General features: G+C 40.0%; 3 protein-coding genes across 4 annotated transcripts; 1 reads left to right on the top strand and 2 right to left on the bottom strand.

Moving 5' to 3' along the window:
* The first annotated feature begins 812 nt into the window (after nucleotides 1-812).
* Nucleotides 813-5,599, top strand: LOC110766786 (linoleate 13S-lipoxygenase 3-1, chloroplastic-like). Of its 2 annotated transcripts, none has more exons than XM_021970162.2 (8): nucleotides 813-1,273; nucleotides 1,827-2,104; nucleotides 2,597-2,837; nucleotides 3,063-3,341; nucleotides 3,473-3,642; nucleotides 3,741-4,042; nucleotides 4,153-4,419; nucleotides 4,507-5,599. In XM_021970162.2, exons 1-8 carry the CDS (start codon nucleotides 871-873, stop codon nucleotides 5,261-5,263), a joined length of 2,697 nt encoding a protein of 898 aa, XP_021825854.2. In that variant the 5' UTR covers nucleotides 813-870; the 3' UTR covers nucleotides 5,264-5,599. The 2 variants fall into 2 exon arrangements, with proteins under 2 accessions (XP_021825854.2, XP_021825853.2); XM_021970161.2 differs by having other exon boundaries at nucleotides 3,449-3,642.
* Nucleotides 5,600-6,169: 570 nt separating this feature from the next.
* LOC110766787 (uncharacterized) lies at nucleotides 6,170-7,065 on the bottom strand. The gene has a single exon (XM_021970163.2). The coding sequence runs from the start codon at nucleotides 6,912-6,914 to the stop codon at nucleotides 6,471-6,473; it is 444 nt and encodes a 147-aa protein (XP_021825855.1). The 5' UTR covers nucleotides 6,915-7,065; the 3' UTR covers nucleotides 6,170-6,470.
* A 6,472-nt stretch (nucleotides 7,066-13,537) lies between these two features.
* On the bottom strand, nucleotides 13,538-16,751 carry LOC110766788 (strawberry notch protein (DUF616)). The gene is made up of 8 exons (XM_088252651.1): nucleotides 16,515-16,751; nucleotides 16,192-16,405; nucleotides 15,875-15,984; nucleotides 15,594-15,793; nucleotides 15,037-15,140; nucleotides 14,641-14,828; nucleotides 14,362-14,561; nucleotides 13,538-14,172 (listed from the first exon to the last, which is right to left on the bottom strand). The coding sequence occupies exons 2-8, from the start codon at nucleotides 16,359-16,361 to the stop codon at nucleotides 13,918-13,920; spliced, it is 1,227 nt and encodes a 408-aa protein (XP_088108777.1). The 5' UTR covers nucleotides 16,362-16,405; nucleotides 16,515-16,751; the 3' UTR covers nucleotides 13,538-13,917.
* Between the last annotated feature and the right edge of the window lie 488 nt (nucleotides 16,752-17,239).

Raw genomic sequence — 17,239 nt, 5'->3', positions numbered from 1 at the left:
CATGGTACAAAGATACTATAAAACAAGTAAGTCTACGCCACACAACATTGGCATCCCTAAAAACGTGACAACTAACCAAATAGTACGCACGCTCTAATCACTTCAAGGATGTGTCCAATTTCATTAAGTTTTGACCACATGGCCATTATTCTAGAGGGACCAGAGATTTTCGAAAACCTAAATCCCAAATCACGACAAGGCTGTGTTTGGTTCATGGGAAAGGAATCTTGGGGATGGGAAACCAATTGCTTTCCCATGTTTGGTAAGTCAGGCATGGGAAAGCGATGCCTAGCACATGGGAAAGTAGGAGGGAAAGTGAATCCTTCCTTCCTACTTAGGTTTCACTTTCCCTTCCCATGGGAAAGTAAGACTAACTTTTTTTGACTAATTTGTCCTTACTAACAATTCATAATTACAGTTTTTATCCAACAATTATTGGTATTTTTTTATTATTTTAATAGGGGTACAATTGGAAAACTAAACAAAATTTGTTTTCCATTCCTACTCAAAACAAACATGGGAAAGGAAATAAAGTGACATTTCCGGGTCACTTTCCCAGCATTACCAAACATGGGAAAGGAATCACCATTTCCCATCATTTGGGAAATGACATGGGAAATGATTTCCCATCAAATTCATTCGGTGAACCAAACGGGTCCCAAAAGTGAATGAAAAGAGCCCTAGTTTGTTATTTTCTCCTCTTTTGATGTGATAGATGTGATAGATGTGATTGATTAATTAAATTCCAATTTTCTCCTCTTCTGAAATCAGCTATATATATGAATACGAGTGTTAAAGGAAATTCATGTGAAGCAGAGCAAGCAAAAATTGCCGGAAGAAAGAACATATTATATATATATATATATAGCTATGACAACTACTATGATCAGCTCATTTAATTCCAATCACATTAATTCAAAGGCACTGAATTGTATTCTTTGGAACACGCCAAATATTTCTTCTCCTCGTCCCAATTTGTTTTCTTCAACAAAGAGAAGGAGATTGCAACAAATTAGGAAGAAGAAGGCTCATGATCAGGCCACAGGTGGGGATATGGTAAGTACATTAATATCCTCTATCGCCGTTGATGAGACGACGACGACGCTGCCCGTCGAACTCACTGCGCTGGTGAGTGTAAGGAAAAGTCTGAAGCTAAGCATCCAAGACATGATGCTTCATTGGTTTGGCAATGGCAATCATGATCATTTCACACACCACAAGGAAAAGGAAAAGTCTCTTGTTTTACAGCTTGTTAGTACTGAAACTGAAGCAGGTAAAGCTATAATACTACTATTATCATATTATTATTATTTTATCAATATTAATTCATGTTTTTTTTGTTGAGATATTTAGTCATATACCAATTCTTAGCACAAAAAATATAAATAAACACTACACCATTTAATTTCTATAAACAAACCCAAAAAAATAACAGCTGGCTCTATTTAATTTAATTTTGATTATAAAATTACTTTGATGTCCTATTGAGCGTTTTGGGTTTGTTTATGAGGTTTTGGGATTGGGCTTGTTTTAAGAAATTGATGGCAATTTTGCAATTTATAAGAAGTTAAAAGCCTTTTTGTTATGTTGTAAATGAGTTTTGGGTGTCTTTTTAAAGTCCATTTCATATAGGGTATTTTTATAATTTGGGCTCCTATATTGGGTATAATAGTGAATCTCCCTTCTTCTTTTTTACAATATTTCTCTTTGGTACCATATGTTTCTTATTTGGCTATATAAACTAACTTTTTCTTATTGAAAAAAAATAAAATTATTTCAACAATTCCCCTTTGACTTTTCTTCTTAATGTCGCATTGCAACATAAGAGTCCATGAAGCCAAAGCTGAGCCATGAAGCCATATTGGATTGGTCCAAGGATCTCAACCTAAACCTAATCCTGGGTGCTGAGAAAAGCAGTTACGAAGTTAAATTTGAGGTGGATCCTAAATTTGGGATGCCAGGAGCCATCACAGTGAGTAACAAGTACGAGAAGGAGTTGTATTTGGATAGCATCAACATTGAAGGCGTTGTCAATATTGCCTGCAACTCTTGGATTCAACCAGACAAAGATTCCTCGGAGAAAAGAATCTTCTTCTCTACTAAGGTTCATGACAAAGATTATATATGTATATGTATATATATAAAAGGATATCGAGCCTCTACATTTATAATAAGTGCATTTACCCATATTTCGTGAAATCTAAGCCACTCAAATAGTCTAACCACTTAACATACATCAATTTTATGTTTTATGTATATATTTTTTTTCCAGAACTGATGTTAACGTTAGAGTTAACCTGCTTGATGTTTTTTTTTTTCATAGTGCTTCCTCGCTATAGATCAAGGCTTCAGTCCTTTGGAGATGCGATAACATTCTTGGGTTGTTGAGTTATTTATGTTCGTAGTTGATCTTCATATTGAATTAACTAATTCTATTTTATAATTGAGAAAAGCTTGCTCTTTTGCTTTCTCTGATTTTGTTGTGAATTTAAGTGACTTAGATTTTACAAAATGTGGATAAATAAAGGATGCTAAATGTAGAAGCTCGGGATCTATAATAAAGTTATATAAATTAGTCATGGCCATGTTTTTGCAGGCATACTTACCTGATGAGACACCAGCAGGGCTGAAAGAGCTGAGAGAAATGGAGCTAAGGCAGCTAAGGGGTGATGGGACGGGACTTAGATTACCATCCGACAGAACATACGACTATGACACTTACAATGACATTGGAAAGCCAGATGAGGGGATTGAATACATACGATCTACCCTTGGGGGCAATTATACACACCCACACCCTAGACGTTGTCGAACTGGACGACCACCAACCAGCACAGGTCACTAAGTCAGATAGTGAGAGTTATTGTCTAGTACCAAATATCAATCTACAATAACTAGTACATTGTTAATATTTTGTCATAAAATAGATATATATATATATATATATATCGACAATGTACTGAATACTGTAGATTGATATGCGTTACTAATACTAATACGGGTATTCAATTGGGTTTCTGCAATTAGTTATAATATCCATCCATGTGAATGCAATGCAACAGATGATAATATGGAGTCACCGGAAAATGAATACAAGAGAATTTACGTGCCAAGAGATGAAGAGTTTGAGGAGGCCAAGCAAGGAGCTCTTGACGTTGGAAAGTTGAAGGGGATTCTCCGGCATATAATTCCTACCCTTACAACCATTGCCAGCAGGGACAGCAATGTTTTCAAGGGGTATGCAGATATCAACTGTCTCTACAGTACCGACATGTCTTTACCCAAGATTTTGAACAAAGTCCAGGAATTCCTCAAATTTGACCCTCCAAAGTTAATCTCTGGTAAGTGGCAAGCAAGCGTCATAAGATCTTATTACTTATTATTATTGGAATAAGAGAACGGAACCATGGATGTGTCTAAAATCTCACTCACACTTCAATTATTTCAGGGCTTACATCTTGTTGTTTGCCAGATGAAGAATTTGGGCGTCAAGCAATTGCCGGCATGAACCCTATGAGCATACAAAGGCTCACGGTTTTCCCACCTGTAAGCAAATTGGATTCCTCCACTTACGGTCCACAAGAGTCGGCACTCAAGGAGGAGCATATAATAGGCCATCTCCATGGCATGTCAATACAGCAGGTATATATGTCTAGAAAACAAAAGCCTTTAAAAGACAAATACATAAAACAGAGGAAAGATTCCCTAAAATGCATAGATGATATTTGTGGGTTTTGCAGGCATTAGAAGAAAACAAGCTGTTTATACTAGACTATCATGACATTTTCCTTCCGTATCTGGACCAAATAAATGCTTTGGATGATCGAAGAGCTTACGGAACCCGTACAATTTTGTTCTTGACCTCATTGGGAACCTTGAAGCCTATTTCTATTGAACTCAGCTTACCTCCAACCAACTCAGATTCACCATCCAAGCAGGTTCTCACTCCTCCTGTTGATGCTACAACAAATTGGCTTTGGCAGATTGGCAAAGCCCACGTCTCGTCCAACGATGCCTGTGCTCATCAACTTATTCATCATTGGTATGCACACCAGTTTCCATAATTGTTGTTAAGGTGCTGTTTTCATCTAAGCTTGATGATAAACTTGTTTTCCTGTAACCAATAAGGCAAAATTCCAATGTATGAAACAGGTTACGCACCCATGCCTGCATGGAACCACTTATAATAGCAGCCCACCGGCAGCTGAGTGTGATGCACCCTATCTACAAGCTTCTCAAACCTCACATGCGCTACACCTTGAAGATAAATGCATTGGCCCGCCAATTTCTCATCAATGCTGGAGGCGTAATTGAGTCGAATTTCACAGCTGGTAAATATTGCATGGAGATGAGTTGTGCTGCTTATCGAGATTGGTGGCGCTTTGACCTTGAGGGCCTTCCTGCAGATCTCCTTAGAAGGTTTCAGAAAAGCTCTTAATCTATATACTATCAAGATTCAGAACTAAACTATAAAAGTTTATTAACTTTATCTTCATTTCTACACAGAGGCATGGCGGTACCAGACTCTACTCAAGTCCATGGGGTAAGACTGGTAATTGAAGACTACCCTTATGCAACAGATGGACTCCTCATATGGTCAGCAATTGAGACATTGGTCCGAACCTATGTCAATTACTACTATCCTGATGCAAGTGCGGTTAATTTTGATACAGAACTGCAGGCCTGGTACAATGAGTCAATCAATTTAGGCCATGCTGATCTTCGCCATGCTAGCTGGTGGCCTAAACTCTCTACTCCAGATGATCTTACATCCATTCTCGCCACCATCATTTGGCTCACATCGGCACAGCATGCTGCCTTGAACAATGGGCAGTATCCATATGGCGGGTATGTCCCAACCCGCTCACCGCACATGCGGAGACTACTGCCAGAAGAGCATGACCCAGAGTATACTACTTTCATGCAGGATCCACAGAAATACTTCCTATCATCATTCCCCAGTTTACTCGAAGCAACAAAGTACATGGCTGCAATAGACATCATTTCAGCGCACTCACCGGATGAGGAGTATATTGGGGACAGAAAGGACTTGTCAACCTGGTCAGCTGACACAGTGATTATTGAGGCGTTCTACAGATTTTCTATGGAGATGAGGAGGATAGAAAAAGAGATTGAACGAAGAAATACTGATTCAAACCTTAGGAACAGATGTGGGGCTGGGGTTTCCCCATACGAGTTGCTCATGCCAAGCTCAGAACCTGGGGTTACATGTAGAGGAGTGCCCAATAGTATATCAATCTGAGTCAATTTGACACAAAAGTTGGCTATGAGCCTAAATCAATCGGAATTTCTAAACTTGGCACTGAGCCTAGTGTCCTTTTCCATGATACTCAGCCTAAAAATGAAACCTAGTTGAGCTCAGTCAAACCCAAAACTCAGCAATACTCATCAATCAGGAAGAATTCATCCCCCTAATACCACAGAAACCTCATCAAAATCCGAAGTATGTGCTCCTATAGTAGCATAGGTAGGCAATTAGGAAAAGTGGTTGATGATTCAAAGCCAATTATGGTCCCACACCAAAAATATTGGGCACCAAATAAAATAATAACAGCCAACAACTATTATATTTTGATAAGCTATTTTGTTTTGACTGGAGCAGTGCTATTAGCAGGATAAATACTCAGAGAGCATGGTTGTTAAGAACCGGTATAGTGAAGATTTCCTCTATTAGCAGAAACTAGTCTAGCATAATCAACACAAAAGGAACATAACTTTAACCAAAATTAGAGCTCAACTCAACGAGAGGAGGATGAGTTTGATTCAAAGAAAGAAACTAAAATCAAGTAAGTATGTCGAGCAAGCACAGGATGATAATATACATGGTAAAATTAAGAAGTTAGCAACTTTGTAAATCAAACAACAAAGTAAAAGTAAACTAGGCAGAACTAGAATTCTAGCAGTTGGATACACCCTTTTTATGAGAAGAAGCAGATTTGCAATTCCAAATAGCAAAATTTCAAGAAAACCAGACTGTTTTCATCGTCACCCAAAACTACAGTTACATATTAGGCTATTCCACACATTGCCTGTCTTCAAGAGTCGACACATAAGCACTTATAATCATTGGCTAATAACTTCAAGCCTTCAGCCAATGTTTATAAGCCACCAAGTCATTACTTACGCAGCGCTTTAAAAGAAACAGAAATTAGCATCAAAAGACTAATGTGTTTCATTATCCACAAAAGTAAATATCTACATCAGAGATTAACAATATTCCACTAACATGTGATTTAAGTAAACCGAAAAGAAGATAGCTTTTTTTTTTCTCTTTCTACAAAAAAGAAAACTGAAAGTCTAATTCCAGCTTGTAGGCAGCCATATTAAACAGAAGCACTCAAGCTGCCCCTATTTTGATATTTTCTCAGCATTTAACTTATATCCATTAATCCAAAAGGTAAATTGAGATACAAGAAAACAAGCCGTAAATAATGAAGAAGAAGAGGGGCTTAGTCGTACTTTTCTCTCCAAGAGAAAACAAGGAAAAAAACCCAAGAGGCTGCCAACACTACATCGCCGACTGTCTGCCTCAGCCAATCCCAAGCGAGGTCCTCCACCCTCCGCTCGAAGTAGCACCGCCACAGCGCCATGAAAACATGCAGCACCGTGCACCCTTTGGCGAAGAAGCTCTGGAACTCGCGATCCTTCACGAACGACACCATGAGCAGCAAGAACCCGATCGCGAACAGGAGCAACCCGGAGAAGGAATCGGAGGTCCGAATCAAGAGCTGGTCGTGGGGCGTGGACCCCAGCAGCTTCTTCGCAGTCTCGATCCCGTGCCCGAAGGTGTAGACTTCCGTCATGTAGAACATCATAAGGGCCCCACAGGTTATGGCGATTGCAGAGTGGAGGAGGCAGATGACGAAGAAAGCTGACGACGAGGGCGATGACATCGATCGGACGGCTCTGATTGATTTCTCACGCTGTTGGTACCGTACGCATGGTTTCTGTGGTACCAAAACCCTAGACTGCACTCTTACTGTTGAGCTGAGAAAATGAGAAGAAGGTGAAGGCTTTTTCGTTTGTGATTCAGGGGAGATAAATGCGTTCTTGGTTTTGCATCTTTCTTTTCGTTTTTTTTTTATTTTTTATTTACCCTCTTTCCTGTTTTTATTATTATTATTTTTTTATACGGTGAGATTCAGGATAAGGTTCCAGTGGGACCTAGTGGGACCCAGAGGGCGTCAATCGTCGGGCATATTGGAGTAATTTGTCTTGGCCTGGACACGTGGCGCAATCCTAAAAGTGCCGACAGATTCCAACGGGCAGTTTATTCAATTCGGTGGAGCTAAGATCAAAAGCTGATTGATTCAATGAGTCAACGAGTCAAGGGGTGTTTTGGGCATTGCAGAAATATTTTCAGACAACAATAAGCTAGTAATATTTAATTGTAAAAGAAAAAGACAATTTACTTCATTTATTTTCAATAGAATCTCGATAGTATTTGGGAGGATTTATTGAAAACTTAAGAAAAACAATGGTTGCCGACAACCTGACTCCGACTTACAGATTCAAATAACGTCCGAAAGAAAATTAGGTACACCTCTAACCAAATGCAAGTAATATAGAAGGTCCAAAACTTGGATAAAAACAATTGAAATCTTGTCACATCGAAAAGAACTTACTATTAGGAATCCCTCGATGGAAAGAGATTATGTGTTACATTTTGTTAGAAGTTGTCATATGTTGAATTTGTCTATGTTAATTATGTTGTCTAGTAGTCAATTAATGTGGCTAGTAATAGTCAATTAATGTTTGGCACCTACTATGTTTGGCACCTACAATATTTGGGGGGCTTGACTAGTTTGGTTGCCTAATTAGTTTGGTTGCCTAACTTGGTTGGTTGCCTAACTTGGTTGGTTGCCTAACTTGGGGGGCTTGACTAATGTCTTAGGAACTTGTATATATATGTGTTGATTGTAAGTAATGAACATAAGTGAAAATCAGAAAATATTCAACAACTCTCATTCTCTCTACTCTTTCCACTTTCTTCTCTCAATATTCTCTATGTTTTGACATGGTATCAGAGCAGCGATCTTGCTGACTCTAGTCTTGAATTGTTGTTTCCATCATGGGAGAAGATGATTTTTCCCATGTTGAAAGTAGCACCACCGATCCTACTACTTTCACCGAATTTGCTGCTCAAATGGCTGAGTTGATGAAGATACAAGCATCAACATCGAATACGACCCCGACCCCGACCCCGACTATTACCTACGAAACCTCTCCTGCACAAATTGGCATTAAGTTGGATGGCTCCAACTATGCCTTATGGTCTCAAGTTATTGAGATGTATGTTGCTGGCAAGGATAAGCTGGGATATCTCACTGGTGAACTCCCAGCACCTTCTCAGACGGACTCGACATTCAACCGATGGCGAACAGAAAATGCAATCGTGAAAGGGTGGCTAATCAACTCCATGGAGCCAAGGTTAATTGGCAACTTCATTAGATTCTCGACGGCCAAAGGAGTTTGGGACGCAATAGCCACAACTTACTTTGATGGCTCTGACACCTCCCAGGTGTATGATCTTAAAAGACGAATCTCCCGTATGCGACAAGGGGGAGGTTCGATTGAAGCTTACTACAATGATCTCCAAGGCTTATGGCGAGAAATCGATTTTCGCCGTCCAAATGAGATGAAGTGCGAGTTGGATATCAAAAAATACTATGATATCATCCAAGAAGATCGAGTTTATATTTTCTTGGATGGTTTGGATGATCGACTAGACAAAGCCCGAAGTGATGTGCTCCAAATGAGTCCATTTCCTACAGTAGAGCAAGCTTATGCTCATGTTCGACGAGAAGATATCCGACAAACTGTGATGTTAGGAGCTCCAACACCAACCGGAGTAGGATTGGTAACAAAAGGAACATACCGACCCTCTCGCCCAATTCCAACTGCTCATCTCCAGCTACAGACAGCTGCCAATAAGACTACTCCACCTTCTCGACCCAAGGCTCCCACAGATGGGAGTGGTTGCACTCACTGCGGGAATCCAAAGCACACTCGAGAAACTTGTTTTAAACTACATGGTTATCCAGATTGGTGGGATGGTCTCAAGGCTCGTAAACTTGCTGCTGGAGGAACGGGTCGTGCTGCCCTTGTCACCTCGGATCCTCTGGTAACGTTAATTCCTCATGAAGAGTCTACCTCAACATCAGAAAAGGACTCTTCATCTTTCAGTAACTCAGGTAACTGTGGATATGTATTTCATACATCATATACAAGTGACTCCACAGGTTGGATTATTGATTCAGGAGCCACAGATCATATGACGTTTGATCCAACCGATTTTCTAAGCACAACCACACCACAACGAACAAGTATTGCCAACGCAAATGGTGTTACCTCTCCTGTGATTGGTGCTGGAACCATTGGCCTCTCTCCATCCCTTACTCTTCAAAATACTTTGCTTGTCCCATCGTTGTCTAATAAATTGATATCTGTTGGCCAAGCTACTGAGCAACTAAATTGTTGTGTACTCATGTATCCCGATTTTTGTTTATTTCAGGATATTCTCACCAAGGAGATCATTGGTCGTGGTACTAAGAGAGGGGGGTTGTACTATGTGGATGATTTCAGTATGGGAAGGGCACATAGTGTGAAGCACTCATCGACTTGGAAGGATCGACAACTTTGGTTATGGCACCGGCGTTTGGGGCATCCGTCTTTTGGCTATATGAGACATCTATTTCCAGATTTGTTTTCGAATTCCTGTACCACTGATTTCCAATGTGATACTTGTATCTTAGCCAAGAGTCACAGAGTCTCTTATCCATCAAGTACAAATAAAAGTGTTGCTCCATTTGCTTTGATACATTCTGATGTTTGGGGTCCTTCACCTATCTCTACAACTTCTGGCTTCCGGTGGTTTATCACCTTTGTAGATGATTGTACCCGCATGACTTGGCTCTTCATGATGAAAAATAAAACTGATGTGTTCCCTATATTCCAGTCATTTCACAAGCAAATTGAAACTCAATTCTCTACCAAGATTCAAGTCCTTCGTTCTGACAATGGGGGTGAATATATCAACCATGATTTTCAGACTTACTTCCAGATACATGGCATCATCCATGAGACCACTTGTCCTCAAACTCCCCAACAGAATGGTGTTGCGGAACGAAAAAACCGACACCTCCTTGAAACAGCACGAGCTCTTTTGATTGGCGCTCATGTTCCTCGCCACCATTGGGATGATGCTATAGTCACCGCAGTGTACCTCATCAATCGAATGCCTTCCAAAGTTTTAGACTTCCGGACTCCATTACAAGCACTTGCCCAACATGGGCCCTTGCCCTCCGTTCAGATGCTTCCGCCCCGAGTTTTTGGTTGTGTAGCATTCGTCCACCTCCATAAGAATCAACGTGGCAAACTTGATCCATGTGCTCTCAGATGTGTGTTTGTAGGCTATGCTGCCCATCAGAAGGGATACCGATGCTATCACCCCTCCAGTCGTCGTACATATGTCACTTTGGATGTCACTTTTATGGAATCGGAAATGTTTTTTCATGATCCGATGTCCAACTCTTTGCCTCACAGAGACATACAAAGAGAACCACTGGGCAAGGAGGCCCTGGAAATTCAAGAACTTGAAGATTGGAGCAAAACGGATCCCAAAAGTCCAGAAGAAAATGTAACCTGCCCAAAAGCGACCGGTCGCCAGGAGCCTAGCGACCGGTCGCATAGAAGTTCTGAAGGTGAAATTCGAACCTGTACAAAAACGACCGGTCGCCAGGAGCCCAGCGACCGGTCGCTTCCAAGCGCTGAAACTGAGTTTCGAATCTGTCCAGAAACGACCGGTCGCCAGGAGCCCAGCGACCGGTCGCTTCCAAGCGCTGAAGCTGAAATTCGAATCTGTACAAAAACGACCGGTCGCCAGGAGCCCAGCGACCGGTCGCTCCACAGCAGAGAGCACAATATTTTTTCCTACTTCGCCGACGATAATGATGAAGACCCCCCTCACATCTCAGTACCAGCTGATCAATCTCCTGAGAATACTCCTGAGGTACGTGATTCTACTACATCTACTGTTTTAGTTGATGAAACTGTTAGTTATAAATTACCTGATAGACAGAATCGTGGAAAACCGCCAATTCGGTATTCACCGGATAATGGCAAGGTATCAAAGTATCCAATTGCAAACTATGTTTCTGCGGAAAAATTATCTGCACCCCTCCAAGGCTTTGTACACCAGTTATCCGCAATTCATATTCCAACCAAAGTGAGTGAGGCATTGAAGGATCCAAAATGGGTTCAAGCAATGAGGGAGGAGATGCATGCTCTGGAGAAAAATCACACATGGACACTGGAGAATTTACCTCAAGGAAAACGGACTGTCGGATGCAGATGGGTTTACACTTTGAAATACAATGCTGATGGGTCAATTGAACGATACAAAGCACGACTTGTGGCAAAGGGATACACGCAGACATATGGTATTGACTATGAAGAAACATTTGCCCCAGTTGCAAAACTTAACACCGTTCGTGTGCTATTGTCCATTGCAGCAAATCTCGATTGGCCTCTCCACCAATTTGATGTGAAGAATGCCTTTCTCCATGGAGAACTCACAGAAGAAGTCTACATGGATATCCCACCAGGATACGTTACATCTACTCCTGCTAATGTGGTGTGCAGATTGCGAAAGGCATTATATGGATTGAAACAGTCTCCCCGAGCATGGTTTGGGCGTTTTACCGTGGCAATGAAGACTTATGGTTTTAAGCAGAGTAATTCTGACCATACTCTGTTCTTAAAACACAAGGGAGGAAAGGTAACTGCTCTCATCATTTATGTTGATGATATGATTATTACTGGGAATGATAAGCAGGAAATTTCTCAACTACAAAAATGTTTGGCAAAGGAGTTTGAAATGAAAAATCTTGGTGGACTCAAGTACTTCTTGGGCATTGAAGTTGCTCGATCAAAGCAAGGCATATTCCTCTCACAAAGGAAGTATGTTCTAGATTTATTGGCAGAAACTGGAATGTTAGATTGCAAACCTGTGGACACTCCAATTGTTCAGAATCACCGCCTTGGGGAATATCCCAATCAAGTACCCACTAACAAAGAAAGATATCAAAGATTGGTGGGACGACTGATCTACCTATCCCATACCCGACCCGACATCGCGTATGCTGTAAGTGTTGCTAGTCAGTTTATGCATTGTCCAAGTGAAGATCATATGGATGCGGTTCTTCGGATTCTTAAATATTTGAAGTCCGCACCAGGAAAAGGACTTATGTTCTCTAAGAATGGTCATCTGAATATCAGTGGCTATACAGATGCAGATTGGGCAGGGAATGTCACTGATAGACGATCAACATCAGGGTATTTCACATTTGTGGGAGGTAACTTGGTTACTTGGAGGAGCAAGAAACAGAATGTTGTTGCTTTGTCTAGTGCAGAAGCGGAATTCAGAGGAATGACCAAAGGAATTTGCGAACTTCTTTGGTTGAGAAAATTGCTTACAGAGATTGGATATGCACCTACATTAGGAATGCATCTACAGTGTGATAACAAGGCTGCAATATCCATTGCACACAATCCAGTTCAACATGATCGCACCAAACATGTTGAAGTGGATCGACACTTCATTAAAGAGAAAGTTGAAAATAAAGAAATTCAGCTTCCGTTTGTCAAGTCCGAAGACCAGCTGGCAGATATTTTGACAAAAGCAGTTTCTAGCAGAGTATTCCACAACTCACTGATCAAGTTGGGCATCGGTGATATCTATGCACCAACTTGAGGGGGAATGTTAGAAGTTGTCATATGTTGAATTTGTCTATGTTAATTATGTTGTCTAGTAGTCAATTAATGTGGCTAGTAATAGTCAATTAATGTTTGGCACCTACTATGTTTGGCACCTACAATATTTGGGGGGCTTGACTAGTTTGGTTGCCTAATTAGTTTGGTTGCCTAACTTGGTTGGTTGCCTAACTTGGTTGGTTGCCTAACTTGGGGGGCTTGACTAATGTCTTAGGAACTTGTATATATATGTGTTGATTGTAAGTAATGAACATAAGTGAAAATCAGAAAATATTCAACAACTCTCATTCTCTCTACTCTTTCCACTTTCTTCTCTCAATATTCTCTATGTTTTGACACATTTATTTCTTAGGTGCCCTTAATCAAATTATTACGAATAAAACCCGTGTAAAAAATAAATAAAACAAAAGTATATATTGGACTTTGGTACGATTTTGTAGTGGAAAAAGAAGAGGGCCACACACTTCACCCTACTTCACCAGAGTAAAGTGGCAATATCGCAACATGATTAGGTGTTTGTTCTTTATTTTGTTTTGGCTTTGTTGTTTCAGACAAACACTAGCGGCAGTCAAGAGCAAAAGTTTTGCCTTGTAATGTTCGACAGAGGGAGAAAAAGGCCAGTCTCTAAGCCTCTTTGTTCAAAAGATGGGTGCTTTTGCTTTTGCTTTTGAAGTTGTGCTTGTGCTTCTTCCATGGCCGGACAGAAAATGAAAAGCAGAGAAGATAAGAGGAGAGTGGAGACTTCTAGTAACTTCCTTCAACTTTATTGATTTTTCAAAATTAAGAGACATGAGTATTTGTAGCTACTATATAATTTAGTGGGGGGTGGGGTGGTACAATGTTCCTGTGGTGATGAAATAACAAAATGGGCCACTACATATTGAGGGGTTTGGTAGCAACCCATATCATAATTATTGGAAAATTGAACTTTATATATACAACAAAAAATGAGTAAACTTAGACAATTCCAAAGGTAGAAAGAATGAGAGAGAGACAGCAGCTCCATGTTGAAGCAGAACTAAAACACTCATCTTGGCACAAATCCTCCAGCCCCACCACGAGTTGATTTTCCAAAGGGGGGAGGGTAAAGAATAATATAATAACTTTCTTGAACAAAACTTTTTAACTTGAATCAATGTCTCTGTTACCGGCCACAACTTTGCGGTGACGCCTAGAACCAGACCTTCGATCTCTCCCGCGCCTTGGGCCCCTCTTACCTGGGGCGTTTACAACCCTTTCGGGCAAAGTTTCGACTGATGGTTGAACTGGTGGTTCGTTACTTATAACTGGTGGCGGCGGTGGTGGTAATAGTGGTGGTGGAGGAACAGCCACAGGAACACGAGGAGCCAGGTGCTCCAAAACATCTCTATGATATTTCTGTAGACAGCAATAACATATATAAAAATACATCAAGGAACATGAGAAAAAAGAATAACCAAATTGCGAATGCACCCCAGTAACACCACCACCATCAAAAAGGAAAATACATGTTTATTCTGAGTACTTTAAATAAACACCATACACCTAAAAACACATAGCTCCAAACCTTATGCATTAAATAACTACCTGAACAACAAAATTGCGCCTTTCACAGTCGTAGAACATATTGATAGTCCAGTTTGTCCTTTCCCTAATGTGGTCTCTGACAGTGGAGAAACTAATTTGGTCCCTGGAAGTAAAACGATCAACTTCATTGAACCAAAGACAAGTGAATAAGTTGCTGATAGGGACGTGCTCCCTTATTATTACACATCCTTCAGGAACGTCTGCAGTAAGGCCAAAACAAAGAAACTTAGTAAAGCAAAACATATATGATTTATTATAACAGTCAGAAGTTCCACCTACCACTTATAATAGGAAGCTTTGCCTCAGAATATGGGCTCAAACCTTCCTTTTTGTAAAACTCAATCTGGAAGTCAATAGAAGCATTGTTGTATTTTCCAGCTGCTTTATTTGCCTCAGCTTCCGTAAACACGTCAAAACGTTTATAATGTTTAGAAATTGCAAAAGTTGCATTCTTTCTCCACAAGAACCTGAAATATTGTTTTTTTAAAGGATGCATAAGCATGGATACTGGTAAAACCAGGTAAAACTTGGCTGGATAAAACCAGTATGAACTGGGTGCTATTTGCTTTTCAAGATGATGTTTATACCCAAATAAGTAGAACATTGAAATTGAATGCATAAATGGACAAGATCCCAACAAAGACTAAGAAGACCTATTTATCATGATAGTAATACCTTTCAAGAATTTGATATGGATCCACGACAAGTTCAAGCTTCCCATCAATCCATAAAGAAAAGCGGGCATTTGGAAACATCCTATGCACTAGAAGCTTAGGAATCTGCAAAAAAAAATGTAACTGAGTCAAAAGGCGCATCAAGGTACAACAAATGTATATGACACTACCAAGGCACCACCTCCACTCTTAGCATAAGGTACTACAAATTTGACGAATGTAATCAGCCCCATTAGTCCTAGTTACACATTTAAATACAAGGCAACACCACCACCCTTAGCAGAACGTACTACAAATTTGACATTTAAATGCAAGCCAACACCACCACTCTTAGCAAAAGAAACACACCATTCACACTAAATTCGTTCCTTCCTTATAGAGAAACTTAAATTATATTTTACATGTTTCCAAATCATCGTAATGTTCACTTTTGACCAACATCTTACACAACATGATCACAACACCAGTCTAGAGATTATTCAGGAAACTAGACAATTCAGAAGCCAAACTCTGCTCTAGAGTCAACAAATCTTGCAGGCAAAGAATTATAAATCTTACCTTCCCAGTGCGCCTTCCATCCGTATAAGGAGGGTTACGCACAACAACAGTTCTCCATATACCAACTTTCCTATTGCTGCCCAGTTTTCCAGAACTCCTCAAATAAGCTTCTGTCACCTCATCTATAAACATGTAGAAGCAAACGGTCTTCTTGGAATAATCACTAATGTTCCTCGGCTGGTTTATCTCATCAAAATTCCCTGATGTAACAGATTTAATTGATAAGGAAGGCACCTTATTTATCTAATAAAAAGTTGATTCTAAATTATACTGAACATTACCAAATATAGCTGATGCAACAACCACACCATGACACTGCTCCATATCATGTAGGTCAACCTCATCCAAATCATATCCTGTATTGCGTCCAGGTTTACTTCCTCCAACAAATCTGATTGATGCACAAATCCATCAAACAAAATGCACCATAAACATAAATGAGTGAAGGGCCAATGGAAGTAGTACTCATTATTACTAGACTAAATCATTTTTTAAAAACAAAAACTCAGGTAAATGTAAAAAACATAAAATCAAAATAAACGTTGGTGCATACAAAAGTATTAAGGAAAGCTTGACCAAGGTAAATAAAAAAACATACCCACAGTGCACACTCATTGACTCTCTTATATCATAAGAATCACTCCTTTGCTGCAGAGTAGGATATCCACCAAAGTCTGAGCCTCCAAATTCTGTTTCTCTAGACAAATTTTCTTCATAAATGTATGTTAAATTCTTAAGAACAGGAGAATCTGAAGGGACCTTTGGCATCAAGGCTATGGCTTCCTCCACAGGAAGGTAACATACTGGACAAGCTGAATTGTACAGAACGAAGAAAACTCAGCAACATCATTAACATCACATAATTCGAGAGATAAGGTCTGGAATTACAAAAAGAAAGAGAAAGAAAAGGTAGAAACTTACGCCTCGGTCCAGTTCTTTTTTTATCTGCTGGTGGGGGAGGCAATGTGAATAGATTACATAGATGCCCAGGAGGAAGGGTGTAACCCAGAAAAACAGCAGGGGGAGGAGGAGGCAATGCTAGCGAAAAAGTCACATTGTTACTTTGCGGTCCATGTGTTTGCAAGGATCCAAGATAACTTATAGTGATGCTGTTGTTGACACTAATGTTTTCAACACTGACGCCTTGTTCATCTTCACCTATATATGAGCCAATATGCATATATTACTTCCTCACACAAATCAAATATGTAATTTTGAACCAGAAACATGGATATCAAGTTAAAACAGTTAGCAGAAACATAAGGAAGAATAGCCTAAGCTAAGGATTAGCCCAATCAATGTGCTAGACTAATCCTTTACTTTCAATTGAGAAAGTACGTTACACCCACCTCTCTTCCCCCGTCTTCAGAATTGAACTCAATAGTTTCATCTAAATCATTTAATATCAACTTAAACTACCCAATATCCACATCAAAACAGAAAACTAATCCAGAATCAAATTATTAACTTAAGAAATCAAGCATGCAAAGGATATGAATCAAACCTTTTCCAACGTACAAAACCCAGACGAAAACCGCGGCGGAGATGAGACAGAGGAACAACATTCCAACCTTTTTGCGGCCCGGCAAACTTGCAGAACCAATGGAACAACCTCTCCTTCTCCTTGAGCATCTTTGAAGGCTTAC

Source organism: Prunus avium, chromosome 4 (genome assembly GCF_965620075.1).
Source record: "Prunus avium chromosome 4, drPruAviu1.hap1.1, whole genome shotgun sequence".
Lineage (NCBI taxonomy): Eukaryota > Viridiplantae > Streptophyta > Magnoliopsida > Rosales > Rosaceae > Prunus > Prunus avium.
Note: the sequence above shows the minus strand (reverse complement) of the source record. Positions and strands in the feature narration are given on the sequence as shown.